The sequence below is a fragment of the Aythya ferina genome (assembly GCF_964211825.1).
Source record: "Aythya ferina genome assembly, chromosome: 13".
Taxonomy (NCBI): domain Eukaryota; kingdom Metazoa; phylum Chordata; class Aves; order Anseriformes; family Anatidae; genus Aythya; species Aythya ferina.
In genome coordinates this window covers 13677862-13703909 of record NC_140311.1, presented here as the reverse complement: position 1 = coordinate 13703909, position 26048 = coordinate 13677862, and the positions used below count along the sequence as shown (strand labels likewise).

The following is a 26048-nucleotide window of genomic DNA, read 5'->3' as shown; positions in this document are numbered from 1 at the left end:
ATACTCTGGCCTGAGCTTGAGAGCACGTAGGCTGTATTTTAAAAACACTCTTGGCTGTTTTCCTGTCAGACTTGGTTTTTAGCAGCACTCAGGAGCCAGCTGGAGCTCGGGAGCACTTTCAGGCACAGTGCTCCCGCCTAGCTAAAGCTTAGTCCCAAGACGTGAGTCCGCAGGGAGTCTCCTTGGAGAGAGCCTTTACAGCTTCACATGCTAATTCCTCATTCCGCTTGTATTTTATGTTTTCACTAGTTTTGGCAGGGCATTGTAATGGATTATATTCTGTTGCATTGTGCTCTTTTTTTTTTTTTTTTTTTTTTTTTTTTTTTTACTTGTGCTGCAACAGACTCTGGGACCCATAGCTAGAAACCAGACTTCTGCCTGCCATCCCCACTGTACCACAAGCTATTGAAAATACAAAGGAAAAAGACAAAAAGACAACCCAGATGTGAGAACCGATGGTGGGCAGCTACAGGCAAAGAAAGAAATAGAAGGCAGTAAAGGCTTCGCCAGACCACAGCCTTCTCACTTTTACTAGTTCTGTAATACTGTAAATCTATTCATTTTAAGAGAATCACTGCTGAACACCTGCATATCATGAGAAAGCAGCCTCCGTATAGATCCTATCAGTAGTCATTGAGCAGCTCTGTTGTGTGAAGGAAAACCTCTGACCCTCGATATTTCTCCGTGACGGATGGGGGCATGTTCATAATTCCAGACAAAATGTCTGGGGTATAGGAGAGATGATGGTATTTACTTTTTTCCAAGTTCTTTGTGGTTTTAGCTTTCCACAACAGTAACACTAAACAGAAGTACATTGGGCTGGAGAGAAACCAGCATCTGAATGCATGGGGAGGATTTCTTACAGATTGTCTAATAACGGTGCTCATGCTCCCAAAACACAGAATAGATGAAGTATGTGCTCAGCCATCACTCTCTGCTCAAGTGACACAGTTTATGGGCTGTCTGGTTCGCATCAGGTTTTCTTCATCCTACTTTTTTGTCTTATGTCATGAGCGATGTATCTTAGCTTATCATTTATCTGAACCATAAAAAAAAAAAAAAAAAACAAAAAAAAAAACAAACACATTTAACTTCTGTTTATGCAAAAACACCCATTTGGTATATTAGAGATGGGAGGTTTTTTAATGTCCTTCTGAAGCCTTATATATATATTTAAAAAAAAAAAATGAAGAAAGCTGCAATCATTGCTGCCATTGTTGAGGTTTCTTTCAACTAAACCTCATTTAGCTGGTGATAACAATGTATTGTTGTGAAAGCTTTCTTTGTACTCTAAGACTTCATTTGTCTGTAGCCTGAATGTCACTGACTGATGGTAAGGTCCTGTGGTGGGTGCTGTGCTGGAAGAACTGGGAGAAGCAAGTGGGGGTCTGCCTGGGTGGTGGTGGTCAGCTGTGATTGGGATGGGGGGACGTGTGCCCTTAACTGTGTGATCTCCTTTGCAGCCCTGTGTGACATGCACCCCATGAGAGCGCTCTTCCTCATCCCCCGGAACCCGCCCCCAAAGCTGAAATCCAGAAAATGGTAAGGAGATACGTGCAAACTGTATTTTTGCAGCATTGGGCTTAGGAGGATTTTGAGCTCTCTTGTCCAGAGACTATGATCTTGTCAGATCCTGCAGTGATTTGTGAGGTCTTTCCTCCACATCTGTGGTCTTTCTTCCACTGTTTATAGTGCTGGGGAAAGCCACAGGTGCAGATATAGTTTACTTCTGGGAAGCAGCACCTTCCTTTTGAACTCTGGCTAAGCAGCAGCAGTCATCCCAGTCACTAAAGATTGGGGCATGGGTGGCTGCAATTTCAGTTTAGATAGGCTGTTTGGGTTGGTTTGTCAGAAGATTGCATGAACGTTGGGGCAGTCCTTGTGGCTTACAGAGGATTTGTCATATAAATGAAGTTTATAAAGAAAATCCTCTCCATACCAAAAGGATAAGTAATTTTTTTTTTAAGCTGTGTTGGCCAGATAGTGGTTTTGTTGATACTGATGTAAATTCAGTACTGAATTTAAAATTCAATACTGAAAAAGCTTATTATTTAACCCTGCTATTCTGTGTTTTTCAGGTCAAAAAAATTCCTTAACTTTGTTGAAAGCTGCCTTGTAAAAAATTATTTGCATCGTCCATCCACCGAAACCTTGCTTAAGCACTCCTTTATCCGAGACATGCAGAATGAACGGCAAGTGCGCATCATGCTGAAAGACCACCTGGATAGGACCAGGAAGAAAAAAGGAGAAAGAGGTAACGTGGCAAAAAACAAAATAAAAGGAGTTGCAGCTAGTAAGGTCCTCTTCTGATTTTTGGCAGCAGAGTATGAGGCAGATCCACCTGAAGTACCAGTACCACAAAAGCTGTGAGAAAGCTTAGTTGGTGATAGCAGTTGGGCCATTTGGAAAATCTCTTTGCCAAAGCCCAGGTCCTTAATGGTGTTTAAGAGCTGAGGTCTTTGGATACTGACTGACACCGATTCACGGCACACAACCCAAATGCTGCTGTGACCAAGGAGTCCAAGAAACATCTAGGCCTCTGCTTTCTGGAGTATCTAATCCGTACGCCACGAGCCTTACCTAGTTTCTCAGTTCATCTGACGGTTCCTGGTCCATTTAATTTACTGGTTGCGTCTCCATATCTCTTGACTACTTTGGGGTCAGTAGTGCTCTCTAAAGAGCATTTTGCACTGGAGTTCACAAGAGTCCTTGAGAAGGCCTCTAAGATCCAGTCACACCTGGGTATAATTGTCTACTGCACAGGATTCATGAAGAAAGAGAGAATCTGAGGTGGTTCCAAATGTTAGCCCTGTTATTCAGAGCAAAACCTGGAAATAGTGTTGAAGTGGCATGTTGACCTGCCATGTAGAGGGCTGTAGCCTGCCACCCCATGATTTTCCCTGTCCTCTCTCCCCTCCTTCTCTTGTATATTTTATAATGGCAGGGGTACTGTGAAGATCAGTGGCTATGAAGGCAAACTCAGAAAGCTCTGTTAAGTTGGAAAATGACTTGCCAAACTCTTAAGTATTGATTTGACAAGAATATTTGTGCCTAAAATGGAATTGCTGTTGCAGTGTAAATTTACTGACTCCAATAGTCGACATAAATTCTACCACCTCTTTCAGCTGTGGATCTCAAAGCCCAGTTGAATGGAAAGACAGACAGTTAAAGGTTTTCACAAAGAATGCACTTGAGGGGGTAAAGATATGGTGATAACAATCACATGTTGACAGATAGTTTTATTTAGACATGGAAGGTGCTTTTTTTTTTTTTTTTTTTTTTTTTTATCAGAGCTCCCCTGAAAAGGAGAACAGTGTGAAACTGCCTGACTATACACTTCAAGTTAGTGATGTCAAAAAAAGTTAGGTCCTACTTTGGTCCTGCTCTGTATTGTTGGCTGTATGGCATGCTAATTTGAAACCCTCCCTTAAAAGCTGCCTCTCTGATATTCGTGAAGAGAACTTTAAAAATATGGGCCACCTTCTCCTGAATGGCTGTGTTAAAACCAGCACTGTGTGATTATCCCTGGTTCTTTAATTATTAATTTTAGAACAAAAGGAAACACAGATTTACTCTGAAGACCTCAATTTAGCCATGCAAAAAGCACACAGTAGCAGAGAAGGACTGTATAAGTCTTTTATGCCTTATCTGGATTTATTTCTGAAGTAACCCCACTGCTAATGTTATGGGGTTGGATATCTCTGTGGGCTTAGTGTAGCATTTTGCAGGTTGTGGAAACAGGTCAGTTTTGCAAAACCAGCGTAGCCCGTCAAGGGAAAAAGTAGAAGCGTGTAAAGGGGCTGCCCAGTGACCTGTGGTCTGAGCTAGGTTTTGAGAAATCCATACCTGGATTTCTTCTGCTGCATCCCCTCAGCCTCCTAGAGCATGCAACCTGAGGCTTTTAAATTCCTGCTGAGCTGCATGTAGTTCAGATCGAGTGCTCAGAAGGAAAGTTTGAGATAACATCTTAAATAATGTCATCCTCCATTGGCATTTATTGTTCTCTCTCTTTTTTTTTTTTTAATAGAAGAAACAGACTATGATTACAGTGGAAGTGAGGAGGAAGATGATGAGCTGAATGAAGATGAAGGAGAACCAAGGTTAATTTTATGACATGAATATAAAATTTGATTGGCCAAGCTGTTCTCGTTGAAGACAGCTCTCCTCAGACAGATTGACTTTCTTAACTTCCTCTAAATCCCTTATCTCCTATATCCCCTCTGGTAGCTTTAACTGTTCTCTAGCTATTGAATACAAATTCTGAGTGTAAGGTGTCTGTAATAAGCTGCTGCTTTGTTCCCCAGCAATAGGGAGGAAAATCTCAAATGAAGCAGCCAATAATCAGCTTCAGGCTGCTTTGTAGCACAGTAAATGCAGATGCGTAGCCAACATGGCAGAGATTTATTGAAACATTTTCATTTGCTAACACAGGACAACGAGCAATTCCCAGTGCACCTTGTATTCTCTCCACTTTAATGTTATGTTTAGTCATAGAGCAACTTGCCTTTTGTTTCAGCTCCATAGTTAATCTCCCAGGGGAGTCAACTCTCCGTCGTGAGTTTCTGAGGCTGCAACAGGAAAACAAAAACCGTTCTGACCCTCATCGCCAGCAGCAGCAGTTGAAGGACCAGGAGAAATACAAGAAGCAGCTGCTGACAGAGCGGCAGAAGCGCATTGAGCAGCAGAAAGAGCAGAGAAAGAGGCTGGAGGATGTAAGGCCTGGCTTGTATTGCTGTTCCACATCCCATCACAAATAAAAAACATGCCTGTAGAGAATAGTCTTTGAAAGGCAAGAAGGCTGTGTTAAATTGTCAGCACAACCTGTCTTGTAGTCTTTAACCCTGGCGGAACTGTCACTTCTGAACACAATGATATTAAATGATTTTAAAAGGACTCTGTCCTTTTCCTGCTAACAACCTGCCCTGAGCTTTGGGAGCAGCAGGGTCAGGGCGTTTGCTTGAGTTTGTTTGGTTGTGGAAGCCCAGGCAGATGGGCTGAGAGGTCCTGGTTTCTTTCTCGTGTGCATTGCCCAGTTCTGAGGCTGTCTTCCAGATCCAGGGTACTGGCCTTGCTTCTGTTTAAGATGTTACAAGGTAGCTGCCTTTTCAGCTGTCTGACGCACTGTGATGTTGCAGGATTGCTAAATCACCAACGTGTCTCTTCTCAGGAGCATCTGATGAGATTCAAGCATTGTGCAAACACTCCCAAACTGGCAAAACAGTTCCAGCAAAACTGGGGGACTCTGGAAAAAACCTTTGCTTCTCAAAATGACAGGAAGACATTTGTCATTAGATTAGCTGCCAGCCACCACAGAGAGCTCACATGCCTGCTTTAAATGAGTGGCAAATCTGTCCTTGGCTGCCAAAAGGGCAAAGGTTTCACTTCAAATTTGATAGTCATTGCGGTGGCAATTTGTGGTTCTCTGCTCCTGCTGGGCTGTGTATCAGGTATCCCCTATTACTGAAAGTACACCAGGAAACAGGCGTTGTGATTAATGAATACTGGCATAAATAATTGGCAGGTACAAAAGGAAAACAAAATAACCAATGTTATTCTCTGGCTCTCTTTCAGCATCAGAGGCGAGAGCAAGAGCTCCGAAGGCAGCAGGAGTGTGAGCAGAGGTGGCCAGAGGCTAAGGATGTTCAGAGGAAAGAGGAGAGATGTAAAGAAGACAGAAGAGCTGTGGAAGATGATGAACGGTTCATAGCAGACGGGCAGAGGAAATCAGAAAAGAAGCAGGTATGAAAGGGGGGTTTACTGGCAGCAATTCCCAGCTCCCTGTTCCTGTAGCTGTTGTCTTTCTCAGTTCCCTTGAGGGTGTTGCCATCCTCGGAGTCACAGACCAGAGAGGGACTTTTTAAATGTATTTACTGCCTCTTGTTCTCACTTGCAACCTTCTTTGGAGTTAACTGGCATGTTACTGAGTCACCTTCCTTATCTACAGCAATGACACTTCCTCTCCCTTGAGCATGACACTTCTGTCCCTGCTGCTTCTCCTCGCTGAAGTTGTCTTCAGTCACTTTAATCTGATTTAAGATATCTTTACCCTGAAAGCTTGCAGCATGAGCTCAACTTAAGCTTAAATCTCTGGAGTCTCCAGTCTTTCTTCAGATTGTGCAAAGGACAATCTCTTTTTTACAAATAAAAATGAAGTGGAGGTTATTTTTAACACTGAAGTCACATTGTCGAGTCTGGTGCCTTGGCCACTATGTTTTCCTAATGTTGCAACTAGTGACCTGATTCATAATCAAGCATGGCGTGTTTGATCAAAGGCCTCTGTTTTTGGAAAAGTAAAAGGAAAAAAATGTGATTTTCTGTTGTGTTCTTCCAAAAGCTAAACATAGAGTGTTTGGGATCATTTTATGCTTTCTGTTCCTCAGGTTTGTGTCTCTGCTGTCAGCCCTGCAGCAATTGCACTCACTTGATTCTTTTTAAAAGCCAGTATTTCCAGCAGTCAGCTTGATTGTCCTCTAAGGCGTTGTTCTCTCTGAGGTTCACCACTCTTTGCTTTCAGAAAAAAGTAGAAGACGTGCAGCACAACAAGAGGGTGCATCGAACCTTGCCCAAAGATCAGACGCAGCTGTTGTCTCTCCAGCATGACCATAAGCAGAAAAAGAAGGAGCCTTCCAAGAGTTCAAATTCAGCAGCACATCCTCCACCAAGCAACGCAGGCAAAGAGGTACCAACTCAGCCAATGTAGCATTTTGGTGCAGTTGAAGTTTATGATGCTGTGGTGGTCCTGAAGTAGAGAACGGGATGATCTTTAAACCTAAATCTGCAGCTTGACCTGTATCTTTCTACACACTTTGCTATAAAGAAGCCTTTGATATCCATTAATGTAGAGGATAAGGAAAAGGAGGGGTTAGTCTCTGTCACTTGTAGTCAAGTTCAAAGAAAGGCGTGACTGTGGTGAACCGGGAATCATAATCCCTCTGGTCGACTAGCTGGCATTCCCTTGTCTCCCAAAGACAAATGAATTAAGGTAACATCATCTGAGGTTTTTACAGATGCCTTCACCTGATGTTAGGGTTCACAGAATTGACTCAGACACAGAACACTGTCATGCATTTCAAGCATGGGTCTCTGTGCCCCTGATGTCAGGTAGTGATGCCTTTTCTTGTTCTTTGTCTTCTGGGATTTCAGGTAGATTGGATTTGATGGATAAGGGGTAGCCGTGTAAAGTCCTGGATTAAGAGTTTCACCCTTCACTCCATTTCACTCTTTTGTTAACTCTGGAATTATTTCTGCCATCCAACTCTTTCTGTTTACTGGTATCATAAGGATAAAAGCTACAAGTCCATTTTACCTATGTTACCTCGCTATTCCTACCATGCTCATTTTTCTTTTTGACACACCCCCAGTGTGTGAGCCCAGTTCTACAGCTGGTGCGATTGTCACGTTATTTGGCTGTGTTAGTGTCAGAAATCTCAGCAGTTTGCAGGTGCCTCCTCAGGGGCAGCTGTGTGCAAGTAGAATATTAGATGTGGTAGTTTGTGTATTCCTGACAAGGCAGGTTCCTCCCTAAATACCCAAACTAAGCACAAGGAGAACTTGTGCATGCGTGTGTAGGAGGAATGCAGGGCACTGCTTAGTTACATGTTGCTGCAGTCTTTAAGTAAGTGTCCACTCTGATGTCACCTCTATGTGCGTGCACGTGCTGCAGCTGGCTCCCTTAAGTGAAGTTTTCTATATTGATAAGCAGTTAAATGAAACTCTTCTGCTAGGATTGTTGAAATGGTGAATATCAATAACTGGACAGAGACTGCAAACAGCTAAGTGGCAATATGAAATCAAGAAAAGAACAGATACTAAGGCCCTTGTTAGAGCAGCAGTTTGCGAAAACAAGAGAATGTCTGATTGTGTTTGAAGTAAAACTTAACTGCCACAAAATGCCCTAGATCCAAAGGCTTTATTGCGTTGACTGGTTAAACAAAGCATTACTGAGATTTGAATGAACTCTTTTGGAAATCGGTATTTAGTTGGTGGCAGAGGGCTGGGTCTTATTCTGGCTGTGGAGTAAGTTGGGTGTGGACAGAGAAGTAAGCTGCTTTTGCTAAATACACATCACCAAAGTCATAGAAATGCTTTGCCTTTGCTAGGCTTTGGGTGGGTGGAGAGAATATGCAACTCTGTTTTATTACATTTAACTTTCTTTTCTACTTCACTGTAGCTAGAAGTGAAAAAAAAACTGCAAAATATCAGCTCAAATACTGTTTAGTTTGGGCACAAATTTTGTAGATGAACCCTTCGTAGCAGAATGAAAAATATTATGGAGTTCAGTGTAGGCAGTCACCATTAACTTTTAATTGAGTGGTGAAATAAAATGCTACTAGTTGCAGGTAAGTTAGGCACATGAAGAAGCAAACAGTGTGAAAACAAAAGGGAAATCATATCCACAGATTTGCCTGCCTTTTGGGTTCACAGCACGATGCTGTTGTTTGTCATCATGGCTGCTATAATGTAGTCTGGTTTTGAGGGCAAATTCTTTTACAATATCACTTACTTAATCTCAAAACTTCTTGGAAGACACTTTGCACTAGTTAGGATTTTAGTGGAACAGGATTGCATTTTTTTGGTTAGAATTTGAGACTTTATAATTATGTCAGCACTCATAACGGCTTGTGACAATTCAATAATGCTTTAAAGTTTCAACTATTTTTAACAGAAATAATTCAGTGAATTCCTTCTTGCTAATACTGATCTTCCCCAGTTCATTAGCTGAAAAGATGCCAGTTTCTGCACTGGGAGAGATCTGCACAGGAATAGATATAGCCTACTCTAGAGTAAGTTCTTTTTTTCCATAATTTGTAGGGTTCAGTGGCATTTGAAGGACAAGTTATTGATATAGGAAATCTCTTTGGAATTATTGTTCAGTTGAGATACTTAAAACAATAAAAGTAATTAAAAAAATACCCTATAGCCCTACAAAACCTCAAGTTTAATGTTTGGCACCACAAAGCCCTTTCTGGGGAATTCATCCTCTTTGTCTTTGAGCTCTTCCTATGGCAGGCAGGTCAGAGCAGGTTTTCCCCGATGGGTGCAGATGTGAGCTCACCCCTGTGCTGTGTCCGATCCCAGCAGCTGATGAGCTGTGAGGAAAGGACTCTGAGCTCGGGCTTGGTGCTGCACCAGTTCAGTGCCTGCGCCAGGGCTGCAGTCAGTTCTGAGAGCCCAAAGTGTTGGCTGCTTAAGTTTGCATCTGTGTTGCAATGCATTGCATGCAAATGCTGTTTGAGAACAAAGGTAGTAGTTAAATTATTATCTCTAGCTTAGTGAAACCACTCTAATTTTTACATTTTCTTTCTTGCTCTAGGTAAAATTCACCTTTCATTCTTAGCAGTTGCAAGTAATGAAAATCTGGCCTCAAAAGCAGTGTTACAGTGGAGTTCACTGGGGCTAGAATTTCTTGGCATTGGCTGTTGCTGCTTCTTTTAATACCTTTTTTGCTTGCTTCCCCCCACCTCCCATCAAGATCCATGAGAATCATTTTCCATCTCCTCAGCAGGTTCCTAGGCTGTGTTCAGAGTACACTTAGCATCCTGACCTAGGCACAAGCATCCAGATAGGGTGAGGCCATTAGGAATGTGCGCCCAGAGGCAGCTGGGTGTGAGGTGGCGTTATTCTTGCTTGTGGTGTAGAACTGCTCCTAGGCTGCTAAATCAGAGGATACGATAAAGATTTATAATTCAGAATGGAAATCAGTCACGTTGAATAAAAATGCAAAGAGCCACGGGGTCAAAACCATAAGACAGACATGTTATAATGAGCAGTGCCCTCAGGAAATAAAAGGACCTTTGTTCCTCCTAGATCGTGTTCCGCAGTCTTTTCCATAGGGCAGTTAAAATACCAAACAATAGAGCATTTAAAGTGTTTTAACATAGAGAGCCACTTGCAGGAATGTCAACGTTGTAAAAGGGGGTTATAAATGCACAACAAAACAGGTTGCGTGCTGTCAAAGGTAAGTAAATACAGAGAGATGATTCCTCCCCAGCTAAAATCCTAGCCTGTAGCAAACAGAATGGCCTAGAATAAAGCCGACTGCAGCTCTGGCACGTCATGCCTTTTCTCTTCTCCTTTGCAGGCTGAGGACCGAAGAAAGAGAAGTGACAGCACCCAGCCCTCCCTCCAGTGGCCCGTGGTGCTGGGGCACGACATCGCGCCGCAGGCGAGGGTGGGCTCTGGCAGCAGCTCCAGCCCCTGCACCCCTGCCCTGCAGAGAGCTGTCGTAGTGCAGGTATGGTATTGCTGCCTAAACAGGGAGGAGAAAGCACAGGTAGTGCCTAAGCACATCGGAGACATGTTACCCTTTGCTCCTGGCATAAATAACTGAGGCCTGCAGCAATCTGCCTCAGATTTTTAGTGCCACTGTGTGCTGCTAAGTTACAAGTGGAATTAGACTTGGGCAATGCAGCTCAGGTTTAGATAACAGTTATTTTTATACACTTGATGTCTGACTGTGTTGATTCTATGATGTTACTGTTAGATGTTTCACAAAAAGCCTGAAAGGCTGTTCTGTTACAGTCCCTGGATGATGTATTATTTATATGGTACCATAAATATATGTGGCACTTCACAAAACAAGTCTAAAGCCAAGATCTTTATCCCTGAAGACCATCTACATGAGCAATATTGTTAGGGATCTTATGAAATAATCTAAACGTGTATATAGAGATGGAACGAGGACTAGTTGCCACTGCAGAGTCAGGTGTTGCCTGCAGATAGAGCCTGGGAGGTTTGTGAATTCCCAATTTTAGTCTTCAGGTGCTTTATCAGCACTTACTGAAGAAGCTGTTGGTTTCAACTACAGATGTAAGATCCATGTATCTTAGGCAGTATACCAAAGTATGTACGGAATTCAGTGTTAGAGGTTAGAAGTCATACTGAACAGGTCACTCTATGTATACAGTGAGAACACCGATAAAGTTCTGCATCAGAATCCTTTTCACAGTGTTTTAACTCCTGCTATTTCTACCAGCTCTGGGAGAGCAGATTTAGGGCTCTCACTGCTGTGTATGGCATCTGGTGGCCTCACTTCCCAGCAAGTTGGATCCTGGAGCCAAAGCAGGGAGATGAGACTGAGGAGAGGTGCCTGGGTTATTACTTTCAACTCATCAGCTTTGGGAACATCTCATGCTGCCTTGCTGCTGAGCCCTAACAGCAGGGTGGGCCCTCTGGCTTCTTGGAGGCTACTTGCAATTGCAAGTCGTTACTATGAGGTGCTATCCCAAGCTTTTATGCTCATTGCTAGCCACTGAAATCTTGCTTGTCATGAGCTTCTTGTGAATTTACGTCCTGCATGAAAGATACAGATGTGCCTGAAAAGTCATGCCCTTGTTAGCATCTCTGCATACTGATCGTGTTGAGCTCAGTGTGTCCCAACTCAGCCCTTCTTGCAGCACCATGAATGTTTTGCATTCTCACACTGTATTTCTCGAAGTGTGAGGAAAAACTCTCATCCTTCCTCCTTCCCCAGAGCCTAGGTGCTCACAGGGCAGGCTGCATGGCCCAGTGCTGCCCTATCCTGCTTCCACGTACGCCTGAGAGTGAGTCTGTGCGAGGCAGGTAATAGCTGGCCGATAGCCTCTTTAAGCCCAAGCCTGCTGTGCTTTTCTTGTTCAGGTTGCTGCTGTCTGGTGGTGATGGAAAAATCAACACAGACATCTGCAGGGAAAAAAAGGCCCCGATAGCTTTTCCCTGGGAAAATATTGGTGTATCTTCTCACATCCTTTTTTTTCCACGGCCCATTTGTCATTTTAAGTCATGAGTTTTGTGACTGGGCTAAATTGATGGCTTGGCTTGTAGCATTGACTCACTGGAGAGCTGGTGCAGGGTCTGCAAGAAGGATGTTTGTATCTTAGCCTTGAGCAGTGGCTGGCAGCTTCCTTGAGCTGAATATTTTGGCCCTGTAGTAGGAGTGGGAAGGCCCATAGTGTATTGCAGGACATCTGGGATTCTGCAGGAGCACAGTGGGTTTACCCAGGAGAGTCCTGCCATGCAGAAGTGCTGCTCCATGGATGAAAGGGGCTACATCCTTGCCTGGCTGTGACCCAGACCTAGGACAAGTCACTTCATCCTTTTGCACCTTGTTGGTGCTTCTCTGCTTGGTAGTGCTTCTCTACTGCTTTGGGGAGCGGCAAGGAATAAAGCAATATTATCACCCTCTTTCACATTCCTTCCTAGAAACTACTCTATAACATTTTAATGCTATGTAAAGGCATGGCGTTACTTAAGGCTAACAGCAGCACATGATATATAGTGGTTAGTGTGATTTCACTCCCTGCTGGCAGCTGCCCTGTTACCCCTGCACAAGTCAGTGCTCTAGCAGGTGGAGACCGTGTGGGCAGGGAGAAGTCGATCTGTGGTCTCCTCTGCTGTGTTAGCATGGAAACCCAATGATCTTCAAGGGGTAATTTATAAATCTTCTTAAGGGTTGTTTCCTTTTGCTCGTTGGTAGCAGCTGTTGATGCTAATAGCCGTGTGTTTGGCAGCGTTGCATATATTAACTTTATAAAGCGATAAGGCTATATGAGCGATGGGCCAGTTAGTCACCTGGAGACTAAAAGACTCACAGCAATGTACTCGGAGAGTTCAGTACGTCGGAGCCTTGTTGATTTAAAATAAAAGTGAATGGTGGAGTTAAAATGCAAGGTGAATCCATCACAGATGTCTGTGCTGAAGAACTTCCAGACAGCTTTGTCAGAGAGGGATCATCTGTCATCACTGCTCAGCTCAGACTAAAAAGACTTCTTATTTTAAATGATCCTATTCTGTGTGGCACCTCTTTATTGCCCGACTCTCTGTCAAAATGATTTCCCTGGAAATCTTAATGCAGCTCCCAACGTGCAGGGAGCAGGATTTCTCAGTGTCTTGTACCCTGTCTGTCTGGTGAGGGAAATGTGAGATATTCCCAGATCAGAGTGTGTCATTTCCACCTGCTTTGTACCTGCTTTGCCTTTGGTGAGCTGCAGCACGGCAGCAGGTCCGGCTCTCTGGCTGCAGTGTTGTGGGGTGAGCTGTTCTGGGCTACCTGCAGGATCCTTTTTTTTTTTTTTTCTTTTTTTTTTTTTTCTTTTAAATTGATTCTGTGGTTCTCCTGTAGGATTTGCTATCTAGATCTGCTCTTCTGTGTGGAGTAATGTGGCCAAACACTACGATTTGGGGGTTATCTGAAATGTTTTTGGTTTGCTGTAGAATCGCAAGGTTTTGTAGGTCCTGCAGAAATCATCCTAGAAACAGGCATCACTTCCTGGCTTTACAAGAAACTGGAGTACTGGTCTGTCCCTGCCCAAAGAATGTACGTGGGTACCATCTGCAGAGGGTGTGTGCGGAGCTGAGAGTTCCTCAGTCACATCATGATTCAGCAAAGCTCACCCCTGCTTTTAAGCACAAGTAGTTTTCTGGTACTCTGCAGGACTCAAAAGTTGAAATTTAGGAAGAAAGTTAAGTATCTTGTTGAAAAACTGGCAAGGACGAAAATCTTCCTATATTCTGATAATAATACACTTGCTGTAAAGCCTGTTCCTATCCCCCAGATGAGTCACTTCAGGGGAACACTTCGCTGTTAAAAATAATTCTGGTTAACTGAAAACTATTATTAGTGACAATCATGTTGGACAAAAAAAGTCATTTTGACAAAATGAAAGGACACGGATTAGGAGATGTTCTAACTGCTGATAAAGCTATTTTCTTTACAGAGAGCGAACACAACATGTTCTCCCCAAAAGGCAGGGAAAGCACCTGAATATTTAACCAGGTGAACTCTTCGAGACTGGTTTTCTGCAGCTGACTTCCCCTAGCTGGACTTGGAGGTGGTGGTGGGACAATTGAATGTGTGTTTTTCATCTTTAGATAGTTTTAGAATTACTACTTAGAGATATTTAAATGATCTTCAGAGCTATGGAGGTTCATATTTGTATTATGTTATTGAAAACCTGTGTGTAGTTCTGTTACCGTGTGTTACTTTTTAATATAGGTTACTTCACTTAAAAATGAATTACATAGTAGGTAAATAATACTGCTGTGCATTCATAATGTCTCTAGCTCAAGGGAACTGGTGAAAATTTTAATATGCTTAGCTGATAAATCAATAAAATATTTGTCTGAGTCATTCTGTGGGGAAACTGAACTGCAGCTGCCTCTGAGCTGAGCTGTAGTAATTTGATCGGGACACAAACATTAAAACTTTGACTCAGAGAAAAATTACCGGCCTCTTTCTTAGTACTGGAAGTGGTCGGGGTGCTGTTTTGCAGTCTGCTTGAGATAAGAGGTGCTTCCCACTGGTAATGTACAAAAGCTCAGTCCAGACTGGGGAAGGACAGCAGCTGGCAAGCATCTCGTAGTGTTCCTGCTGGCTGCCGGTGTCCCCGAGGAGCCCTGGTCTTGCTTTGCATGAGAAGAGAAAGCACAAAGTGATATAGCTTCAGGCACTTCTCTACTAGTTTTCTATTTCTGTAACATTAAATTGGTTCTGGCATAGGAATCCCTCAAGATGGGCCCGGCTCACACAGCATTTCCATGTATTCTGTCTCAATCTCGTGTCCAAGAGGATTTCTCATTTCAGGAAGGATCAGTACATTCGGTTGACATTTTTATCTCTGTTCCTTTCTTCCCCTTTGGAAGACTCAAGTGTGATAGATTATTAATGCACAGAATTTAAAGGACCTTTCCTTTTTATTTATTTTTTTAATACAGAGAGAATTAGAGGAACAAATCTAGAGTATTTTAGATTAAATTATACACTGCTAACATGTTATTCCATTGGAATGAGCATTCTATTCCCCCTCTCCTCTCACCCCAATTAGGGCATTTGCTATCCTAATGCCCCAATGTGATGCCCTCAAAGATAGCTGATAGCTATCTAATGAGATTTGCACCGGCTCTCCAGTGAGTGTCAATGCTACACGCCAAGCTAGACACAGGTGATCTCAGTGGGAGCACCTGGCCGTGACTGTGCATGAGGTATAGTGTGGGCATAGTTTCTAATTGCTTACAGCAGGTTCAAATTTTATTTTTTTTAAAGCACCTGTAAATTTCTATTGTAAAGGAGGTCCAGGGCAGTCTGTTGGAGAGTTAGAAGCATTTCCAGGTGGCAGTTTGTCTGCAGTGGCTGTAGGTTGATGGTGGGCTTGCAAAGACTAGCTTGGAAGGGAACGTCTTAGGTAGGAGAGTGGGATTCACCCATTTATTGTTCTTAGTTCTGAAATGGGTCATTGGTCAGGTTTGTATGAAATATATTTAGCAGTAATTTGTGTCACTCAATTCAGCAGTTCCCTGTGCATTGCCAGTGACCTACTAGCTTCTCCACAGACATAAGGGTGGGAGACGTACGTATAGCATAGAAGTTTTTACTATTTCTTTATATTGTGCCCTTCAGCTTGAAATATTTGTGCTTAAGATGGTGGAAATCAATAATTTCACAGTGAACAAGGTAAGTCTGTGTCGAAACACAATACTTGTTACACATTTGCTAAAAATTCGATCTCTCAAACAGAACAGTTGATATCTGTTGGCACTGGGACACGTTGTAGAGGCAGAGAAGTACAATTCACTCTGTATTTCATTTGTTTCAAGTGTGACAATTTCCGGGCAAGTAAAGATGCGTACCACAGCAGCTCGCTGTCAGATATGGCGACAATACCAGTCAGCCCTGGACAAGATGATGTGTTCTGGAGTGAGATTCAAAACGAAGAACAACCCCCAAAGGTATGTGAAATGCTGGGTGTTTGGCACTGTCTGAGCCCGGTTTCCTGCTCTGTGTAGCATCCACCCCCTTTGGCTTTATGAAGCTGAGTGAAAATACCATCAGTTACTCACTTACTAGGTTTCACTAATCTAGAAAGAAGACTACATGTATAAAGATACAATTCTGTACTGATTAAGCAGGTCAATGCTCTCAGTGTGTGCATATAGTATCTGTGGGGTCAATGAATGCAGATACACGTTTTTTGTTAGACCAAATATTTGTAGCTTCCCTTCCTGTGCACAATCTGGTTTGTTGCAGAAAAGCTCATTAGTTCATATAATTCAGGTGATGGTGTACCAATTTCTTTTTAACAGAACTCCTAAGAAAAAGGGCAGAACTCCTGTGTGGGGATGTGTGTATGTATGGGCATGCATGTGTGTTAATTTGTTTTATTACTTTGCCTGTGGGATGTGTGTGTCTGTCCTTTTTTTTTTTTTCTCCCCACCTTCCTCCCCTCCCCTTGTATATGCACACTTTGGTAGCAACATAAGGCAATCCACCACCTAGGTAAAGCTGCATTAATGACTGCAGACGTGTTTCTCTGTCTGCTTTAAATATTGACCAAGAATAATGCTGACTCCAGGGAAAGGTGCAAACCACTCACAGACTGCGCCCTGATAGATTGCAGAGGCTCAGAGCAAAATGGAAGTACCTGCTGCTGACTCACAGCTTCCAGTGTTGATGTCATGAAAGACAGCTCCACAGGTCCCACTGAAGCATTGTTCTTTTATGTTGGTTAGTCTCCTTTCTGTATTGTTACAGGGCGAGCATTAGGTTTATTAACTGAGTCTATCAGTAGCAAATCAAAAATATTTGATTAAATCCTTAAGGTTCCAGAAAGGACAACCTCTAAATTTTACGGCAGGGATCAACCTGGCCATCAGAGATGCCATTCAAGGTAAGTTCCTAAGTGTTTTATGCTTATACTAATGCTGATTTATTGCCAATGGGAAAACTGAATCCAGTTTATTTAAAAACAAAGCCATAACCTCAGTAACACTAAAACTGTTTTAGTAATACTAAACCTGTTCATACCTCATTTAATGGCAGTTACAGTTATTTTGTGTTTTGTGTCAGCTCATCCAATAAATAACAAACCAAATCTCTTGATCTTAAACCTGAAGGAAGCATCTGAGCTAGCTTCCTTTTAATGACTAATGTACATGATTTAAATATGAACAAACCTATTGTAGATTGCTTACTTTTCATGCAAGGTAGTTCTGTGTTCTAATGGAAAGCAATATTTTTAATATATAAAGGCTGTTCCACCTGTAATAATTCCTGCAACGAGTTGTTTCATTTGTTTCAGTCTGCTTGGCTTGCCTGAGCAGTTCCCATGCAAGTTCTTCCTTGGTTTCCCAATTACGTAGTGCAGTAATTTAACAGCTGCTTGTGATTTAGTACTGTTTTACCATCTGTCCCTTCAGGTCAGAGCAAGTGACTGCTGAAGGTGCAGGTTGCTGGAGATCCCAGCCTGTTGACACCTGAGGATGGCAGGGGCAGGTGGTGCTAGTGGCTTGGTCAGGGTGCTCATGGAGATGCTTTGTTGTGGCACTTCAGGGCCTGCACCATTGTTTCAAAGAGGAATTCTTTGCGTGGATACTTCAGTGACTTTGGCCTTGGCCTCAACTCCCTGTCTAGGCACTTTAATTATAGTTTGTGAGTGAAGCTTGTGGCTGCAACTTTGTTCTGCCTGAAAGTAGCTTGAACAGACAAATGTGCTGTATTTGGCAGTATTCCAGCAGTCTGCCCTTAAGGTGAGTGTACTTGGCATCCCAGAAGAAAAGACCAAGGGTGCAGAGAGCTCAGTGGTGAAGGGTAGCCCCCACAGGACATCTCATCAGGGAATAACATAATGAAGGGAGGAACTGGGTTTGCAGAGATTTAAAAGGGAAGTAGTTTCAGCTGACCTAACAGAATGATGTGCAGCACTTTGGAACGGTTGCTTGTGTTATACCAAAGTCAGAAACATCACCTGAAACAACTTTCAAGTGAAGTCAAACCCTAACTGCTCTCTACATAAGAATTAAAGGAGGCAAAGCAGAAAAGAAACATGAAGGCAAACCACAGTGTTAAAAGTTAGGAGGCTTCTTAGCCTAGGATTACTGAGTGAGACTCAGGTTTACTTGGCAGCTTGTTTTACTGTCTTGTATGTTCCTTTCTCCATTGATAAGTGGGTGATGATGTATCTTGTAGGAGAACAGGTTTCATTATTTGTAAAAGCCTTGAGATTTTGGAACCAGGAGTGACACTGGTCTGAAGAGGCCAAGGGAGAATTGAGTAGGGTATTTTGTGGTGACTTGGGACTCTGCATTCTCCTGGAATGAATTCCCAGAGGAAACTGTCTCCTCCCTTTTCTCTTGCCATTGGGTGGCCCTGCCTGGAACACCACAAAATGCAAAGTTTTTGCTTATTAAGAGTATTATATCATACGCTGACAGCAGGGAGCTTGGTTCAGTGGCCTAGGAGGTGGATTCCAGTCTGCGTTCCTAAACACAAATTGCCTGATGTGCTTTTTGTCTTTCTGTTTAGTAACAGTCATCAGTTGTCCCCCGGGGGCCATGCTCTGAAGCTAAACAGCAGCAGCACTCCTGGCAGCAAGCAATGGGAGATGGGATCTCATCAGAGCGGCCGACCAACCTCAGGTGATTCCCAAGTCAAGGATTCATCAGTCACAATGTGCAGAGTTCCTATCATGTGAAATGGATTTCTGTAGGGTGTCAAGTGTTGCATTGTAAATGTTTCTCTGTTTTGTTTTGTTTTGTTTTGTTTTTAATGTCTTCTGGTGATAGGCTTTTGACAGCCTTCTTGGTTTTATGGTTCCATGTTCCTAAAATATAAATACTTCCCTTTTTGAGTCAAAAAAAAAAAAATGACTGTGAATGTACTTCCACACAGAAAATTTTAATTACGTCAATTAAGAAGTGAAAAAATCAGTTCTGTTGCACTTACTGACACCACTGAAACTCAGCAGAGCCAACATTACATACACAGATCTAGTTCAATGCTAATGTTCACCCATTGGCATTTTCTGCATAACCATATGCTGCTTTTTTGCATTGCCCACTAATAAGATGATACAGATGAGCAGCTGCTGTACATTAATATTTCTGCACTCTAATATTGTGCTGGCTGAAAGAAGCATAAGGAAGTACGTAAGATTCTCCATGCAGCAGCTTGTGAAACATTCTTCCTCTACTCCTACTTGCAGAAAGATAGTGGAACTGAGAAAAAGGGAAAGGAAGTTAAACGTGGAGATGGCCTCATCCAGTGAAAGCACAGTGCAAGTTTTAAGGGATCTTGATGTCTCTGGTAGCAATAGAAGAACACAGTTGGCTTGCTAATGGTTATGCAGATTTCTTTGCTCTACAAACTCTGTTTCCTGAGACATGAACTGAGACTCGGGCAGAAGGGGACACGGAGCAGAAGAGGAGGGGTTTGTTCCTGTATTTGCTGTTCCTTAGTGCCTTTCCTGTGGGTCAAATCTGGGGCAGTTTCTTGTATAGCTCTTTGCAAAGCACTTGTGTTTTACAGTGCTTTACATCCAGGTTGATGCAGATGGGTGACATGGGGAATCACGCCCAAGACAAGACAGGGTGGATGCTAAAAATGTTCGGAAACCACAGCAGCGAGCTGCTGAGGTCATTTATTTTTAAACTGAGGCTCGCATTGTTAATTTGAAAACCCTTGATAAATGAAGAACAAATTGCTTATTTATTACATTTACACAACCAAGCCAATTTTGCTTTCACTAACCATGCAAAGTAGGAAGCTTTACTTCAAGAGAAAACCAGAGCACAGTTTAAACTGCTTGGGGTCTGTTTCTTTTTGCTCTTATGTCATTTTATGTTTGAATAATAGCATAATGATGAGCAGCGTACAACAGCCCAGTTCAACTTTGCAATGTCTGCATGATGTGTAACTCCTGTGCTATTTTGGCATGGGGAAATGAAAACCTCACCAGCCATGGAAAGAATAGAAAACCTCCCTCGTGGTTTAAACTGTCTCCTTGCGTTCTTAAGTGTCATTAAATTACAGCTAGTTCTGGCATATGGTGTTCCAGAGTTTGTTGCTTTCCCAAACCCACAGGGATAGTGAATTGGGCAGGAAAGGGCTATAAATACTTTAAAACTAATACTGCTGCTGAGTTGCTTAGGTACTCATTGACCAATAAGGAATTTTGAGTTTTAAAAGCTTTGCAAAATGCATGAGTACCTGAAGCCATTGTGATAAAACTAGCTAAATTACCAAATACAAATTCTAATTTGTCTGAGCTTGAACTCTCCCCCTGTTATCTTACGAGGAGTCCTGTTGGTAGCAGTGGGACAGTCATGAAATAAACTGCTGAATGAGGTAGCTGTGTGCCCTGCTGGCAGGGTGGGGGCACGTCTGCCTTCCCTCCCTTCTCTTGTATCAGGAGTTGTGTGCAGAAGACAGCGTCTCTCCAGGGCTGCTTTGGTTCTTCCCAGGTAGCTTTATGGGGGTTAATAAAGAGGAAGGTTCACTTGATCTCTTGGAGGCTTCCCTCCTAACATGGCATCATCGCATCTGGGTGGCCTCAGTAGCCCTGCGGGTCCCCAGCCCTGCACCTGGGAGGGAAGCGCGGGGCCACAGCTTCCGTCACCAGTGCCTGACCTCGGGCAGAACCCTGAGGAGCCCCGTGGGTGCTGGCCCTTGCTACCCACTTCCCTGCAGGGCAGAGTGGAAGTGGGAGCTGAGAAGTGGCTCAATGAAATTTTTTTTTACAGGGAACCCAGGAGCAGCCAAGGGAGAGAACGCTTTGGCCCAGAACCACCTGCAGCTGCACAAGAAACCTGAAAAAGTTTCTCATCCAGGCCAGGTTGAGGTAGGCTCTTCTATATCCACTGCTATTTCTGATTGATTCACGGTTTTCGCTGAGGGCACACCTGTGCAGACAGCTGCTCTGTTGGTGCTTGAGCTAGCTGGCTAAGTAGTTAAGTCCATCCAAGAGGCTGGGCTGGAGGTTTGAAGACGAGTCGAGTCATGTGCAGGCTACTGCTAGTAACATGAGAGCACGTACCTGATCTCCTGTAGGACTGGGGTGTCTGGAGTTCCCTTACTGGGACAGTAAAATCTTGCCCATGGTATTTAACAATGGGTTCTTCCTTGAGGAAAAACTGAGTTTTCTCTGTTCAGAGCCCAGTCTCCTTTGCCAAGGGGAAGGACAGCACCGGTTCGTTCTGGAAAGCAGCAGACTACTCCTCATCAAGTGACGAAGTCGGCAGCAGTGATGAAGATGACATGAACCACATGAGGTTGGCTTGATTAATTTTCTCTTTTTATTACACACTTATAAATTTCTGGAAAGAGTTGGCATGCATAAATGCGTCCCCTCTGAAGTTGCTATCAGTCATTTATGTCAGCTGTAATTAAGCAGTTTAATCTCACTATAATGAACTCCTGGGGGTAAATGTTTGCTCCATCAGATGTGTGCAATGTAATAAGCTTTGATGACCTGCTGCCTTGGGACAATGAGGAAATGTCTCGTTTTAACTGAACATCAATAGGTAGTGCTTCTTCAGAGATTACTTCACATTGATCTACGTTGAAATGGAATTTTTAAAAGAAAAAAGGAGAGCTGTATATCTTCATGTTAAATGCAGATCGGTGCAAAAAGCAAGGCAAACGTAGCACTTGTCTTCAGATGGTCTGTTCACTCTAGTGGAAATAATTACCACTGAAAAGCTGATTATTTCACCTGGGTTGTTTATAAAGGGGGGAGCTGTAAGCAGGATTCGGTTTTGTAGAATTTGCTGTGTTTTTAGTATTGTTATTTTGCACGATTGCTGCAGTTACGAGATTGCACATTGTAGTTTCTACCAAGCTGATCTGACATGAACCGCTTCTCTTTAGCTTTCCAGTTTCTCTTGGTGATTTTGTGACTGACATCTTGTGGTGTTTTACCTGTCATGCAGAATGTGTATTCTGCTGTGAAATAATGGAGCGTGAATCTCGTGCTTGTCCAAGTGAAAGAGGGGATCAGTCAGTCAGCCCTGCTGCTTGGAACAAGAAACACAATGGGTTTTCAGTATTGATGAACAAGACTTCTAATTTTCTTGCAAAGAGAACTTCAGTTTATTTCAGTTCCAGTATTTACTTCGAAGTGCATCTCAGCAATACAGAGCTCTCTAGGATGAGGCTTTTGCTCTTCTGACATAATTGCACATGTGGTTTTGTCAGTCCTCAGACGGAGATGCACAGATTTGTAACGCTGTTGGCAAGCTCTGGCATTGGCCTGATACCAGTCCTTTCCACTGTGCTCCTCTGAATAAGGATTTTGTACCTGCACATGTTCCCGATTTGCATTTCTGAAGTTCATTTTCAAAGCTGAGGGATAAGGAGGGATACTGTTAGAAAAAATACTGTAGTTTATTCACTTGAAAAAGCTGTCTTTTTGCTGTAATGCCTTATTTTCTTGCTGTTCCCCTCCAAACCACATCTTTTTGCTCTGTAAAGTTTTATTTGTTCTAGGTCATAAAATTCATCCTAGACCTCAGAAAGACTCCACATAAAAATACGGATTTGCCCTGTAGCAATGACTGTGCTACGTGAGTGTTAGGTTGTTACATCCCTGTACGCTGTAATGATTTGGAGGTGTCCCACTGCCTTTGGAAATCTGCATGTGTTGTGTGCGTCTCCTGTGTGTGAGACCCACCGGTCCTTTGGAGAAATGGGGTCAGCGGGCTGAGCCCTGTTAGGTTGGCCTTCTGCACACACAGCCACTGCGAGAACCTCATGGAAACTGGCAGTGCAGTCTTAGGGAAGTCTCTTCACCTCAGCTGAGCATCATTTATATTGAAAGATAGATACTTGGGGAAATATATCCTTATTACTACCAAGTAAATAGCACACACCAGTGTTTTGTTTTAAGGAGGGATGTCAGTGAGCACAAGCCATCATCCTACCTGCTTGTGTAGCATATCTATTCTGTTCATGCTCATCTCTCCCACTCTACCAAGGCTGTTTCCTTCTTTGATACCTGCAGCATTCAAAATCCCCCTAACAAACAAACAAAAAAAACATGTTTCCCGTGGCTCGTTTTGTATAATTGAGTTTCTTCTCTCTGCTCTTTGCATGCTGTTCATTACCAAATTCAAATAATGGGGCTGCAGGTGTGTTCTTGACTGGTAAGTACTTATTCCCACCAGTAAATGGGAGGTTGCTGTCATTTAAGATCAGGACCTTGCATTCATCAGTGATCCTGCTCCATGTGTTGCCATTCCTCCCAAGTTCAGCATGCAAATATTTATACCTCCCATAGGGGAAAAAAAAAAAAAAAAGTACTCGTTCACACTCTTTCATGTTGTTTTAAAACCCAGATACCACTCGACAGGGTAAGAGATGCTCACTTTGGTCTTACCCTGTCTATTAGGACCTGCTTTTGGTCACCATGGAAGACAGGATACTGGGCTCAGTGGGCTTGTGGCCTGACCCAGTCCTTCTGTCCCTGTGCTTCTGCTGCTTTATGTGTGAAGTGAGCATGGTTGTGTTCTTGCACAGAATGAAGTTGCAATGCAGTCTGTCCCAGCGGGGGAGAGCAGCATACAGAGGAGCAGCAGCTCTCCCCAAGTGCAGCTGATGCTGGACTTTTGGGAGCAGGGTGGCCAATGTTTCACCCCTCAGGGTAGTGTACGAGGGGAGATGGGAGAAGTTTTGAAGTGGGCTGCTCGATGGACCTTCTGGCACTCATCTTGAGCACCTGTCAAAATGATGGGTGAAGGAAGGGAAGCCTCCAGTGAGCTGGGGAGAGCTTCCTACTGGGAGCAGTCCTCGGGCACCAGTCCATCCAGGCACATCCTAATCAACCAGCTTTTGTACCAGAACCCTGACGTGTAACTAGTGAATGTTAATTACGCTCAGTTGAACTCGTGTATATGGAGATCTTTTTTGTGGGTTTTGGTGTAGGGTTTTGTATTTTTTGGGTTGTTGTTTTTTTCCCCCCCCCCCGAAGTAGTTCTGTTCATTAATTGGAGTTTGTTACCAGGCAACTGCTGAGCAGCAGAGTGGCAGATTTCTCAAGGACGAAAGTACCAGATGGGATTGAACTGAAACCCCAAAGCACCACTGCAGAACAGAAGGTAATTTGGCCATTTGTAAGGGCTTGGGTACAGTGTGGGGAGAGTCAAATTGTTAATGTACGTGATAAACTCTGTATCCACTCCTTCTCAGCAGCATTTTCACTCTGAAGTCCTGCTCTGTCATTTCAAATTACAGCTATAAGCTTTAAAAAAGTGCATACTGTTTCAGGTTTTGTGCTTCCTACAATCAGGCTTACGTCTAGGTTCAAAATTGCACCTCTTCATTTGTCCTTATTACTGACCCAGTAGTAGTGGCTGATGCCAGCTTACTCTGCATGAAGGCTCTAGGCAGGTTGCAAAAAGCGATCCTGTAGATTATAGTCAGCGTGCAAGGTTTCTATTTTTAAAAATGTTGACCTTCTTTATTCCAATGTAAAGAGAAGTATATTTTTTTAAAATATTACTGAAAGATGGGAAAAGTACTTCATCCCTCCCCACGGGCTTAGCAAAAACACACGTTCCCTTGTGTGTCATGTTGTGGTTCTTTCCTATCTATAGTTTGTAGCAGAGGCTTCAAGTTGTGTGGATTTTCCCCTGTGATAAATATTAGTGCAGAAAAGATGAAAACAGAGAAAGCAGAACAATGTTCTTTGTGGTTGAAAACAAAAAAATTACAGTAATAAGACTTGCTCTCAACCTCAGAGCATTTCTCACGTATTACTGAGTGTATTCTTGTTTCACAGATAGGGAAAAATAAATTGCCATGAAACTGGCATTTTCCCCTGAGCTTCTTGTGTAAGCTCTGACAGAGTTAGGAAGAAAAAGGAGTTTCCTTTGCCTCTGGTGGGTTTTGTAAGCTTCAGACCGGAGAGAAATCTATCCAGGCTGGCAAAGGAGTCCCACTTTGCCTGTCTCCCACCATTCTTAAGGAGAAAAGACCTTGCTTTGATACATGGGGCACCAGACTGAGCCATGATCTCAGCAGCTCATGCTGTTCATCTTCCTCGAACCTGCACTGAGTCCAATGCATTATTTTAAAGCTTACTGTTCTGTACCAGAAATGAAAGACTGGTTACCATTTCAGAGCAACAGCCTGACAGAAGAGGTTGTACTGCATTTAATAATTTTACTTTCAGATCCCCCCATCTCCACCTGCATAGAGGTGAAGGAAAAAACAATACCAGCTCCAGGCCCTTTCCATCTCCCTTGCCCAGTGCCAGAGCAATTTCCTGGCACTCCAGCTTGAGCCTGCCCATTTCCTCCTCATGGCAGAAACAGCCCAGCACTTTCTCCTTCCCTTGATATCTGGGTGCTGGACATAGGCTGCTTGAGGGTAAGGAGAAGTGATGGGGTCTTTGAGACTCAGAATGAAGGTGGAAGAGGAAGGAGAAGAGTGGAGATCACGTTTTCAGTTGGGTTTAAGGAAAATGACCCAGGAAAGATGACAGATAGGTGATTCTCACCTCTTTTCACCAATCTCTCTGATGTCTTCCAGAGTTTTCCCTTCTCACAGAGAATCCTGTCCCTTCCTCCCACCTCTGTGTCACCACCCACAGCTACCATAAGAATACATGAATTCTTCCAACATCCCTTTCCTGTCCCATTTTGAAGTGGTTAGGGTGTACCAAGCTGCTCAAATGACTCAAATGGGAGTTTGGCTCAGTTCAGCTGAATCTAACTCTAAACACAAAAGAAAATTTTAAAATATCAGAATTAAAAACGTAAAATGCCTACAGCATCAATTTTATTCCTGGCTAATTACTTGGCTTTTAAAAGGCAAATGTCTTTCATTCAGAGTTATCCGCTATATTTTGGATATATTGACCAGCACTCAAAAAAAGCTGAGCTGATTTCAGTAGGTTGTTTATCAGTCAGTGCAGTGTATAGACGTGCCTTGAATTCAACCAGCCAGAAGCTGTTTGAGTTTGATGGTGCTTTTTGCTTTGGCATAATTCAGGAGGAATATTGTTGAGTAGCACTTGGCTCCTGTCGCTTTGTGTTCCCGTGCTGATGGTATTCGGGTAACCAGACCTTTCATGGCTGGGGTAGGTTCCTCTGCATTGCCCTGTCCATCTGGGACACTGCCTGCTTTACGAATCCCATCTTTCTTCCTCTCAAAGCTTCTAGCTGTGTTTTTCCAGAAACTTCCAGTGTCCCAGCGAGTCAGTATTTAAGGCTGTCAGGGGAGAGAGCTTGTACGGTGCCTCACAGCTTGCACAGTATTGCTAGTAGGATCCTACAAGGAAGGCCACGGTACCAAACCTCAT

The 26048-nt window shown here is 43.2% G+C and overlaps 1 protein-coding gene across 3 annotated transcripts in view; it reads left to right on the top strand.

Annotated features, from left to right (window-relative positions):
- The window catches only part of NRK (Nik related kinase), a 99531-nt gene that overhangs the window by 48880 nt on the left and 24603 nt on the right, over positions 1 to 26048 (top strand). For all 3 annotated transcript variants that reach the window (XM_084534041.1, XM_084534042.1, XM_084534040.1), the window contains 13 exons: positions 1464 to 1542; positions 2079 to 2254; positions 4028 to 4100; positions 4517 to 4712; positions 5572 to 5739; positions 6515 to 6679; positions 10082 to 10234; positions 15571 to 15702; positions 16573 to 16640; positions 18275 to 18387; positions 20491 to 20588; positions 20900 to 21018; positions 23748 to 23841. In XM_084534041.1, the coding sequence (XP_084390167.1) occupies positions 1464 to 1542; positions 2079 to 2254; positions 4028 to 4100; positions 4517 to 4712; positions 5572 to 5739; positions 6515 to 6679; positions 10082 to 10234; positions 15571 to 15702; positions 16573 to 16640; positions 18275 to 18387; positions 20491 to 20588; positions 20900 to 21018; positions 23748 to 23841 (1634 nt within the window). The remainder of the gene's footprint in view (positions 1 to 1463; positions 1543 to 2078; positions 2255 to 4027; positions 4101 to 4516; positions 4713 to 5571; positions 5740 to 6514; positions 6680 to 10081; positions 10235 to 15570; positions 15703 to 16572; positions 16641 to 18274; positions 18388 to 20490; positions 20589 to 20899; positions 21019 to 23747; positions 23842 to 26048) is intronic.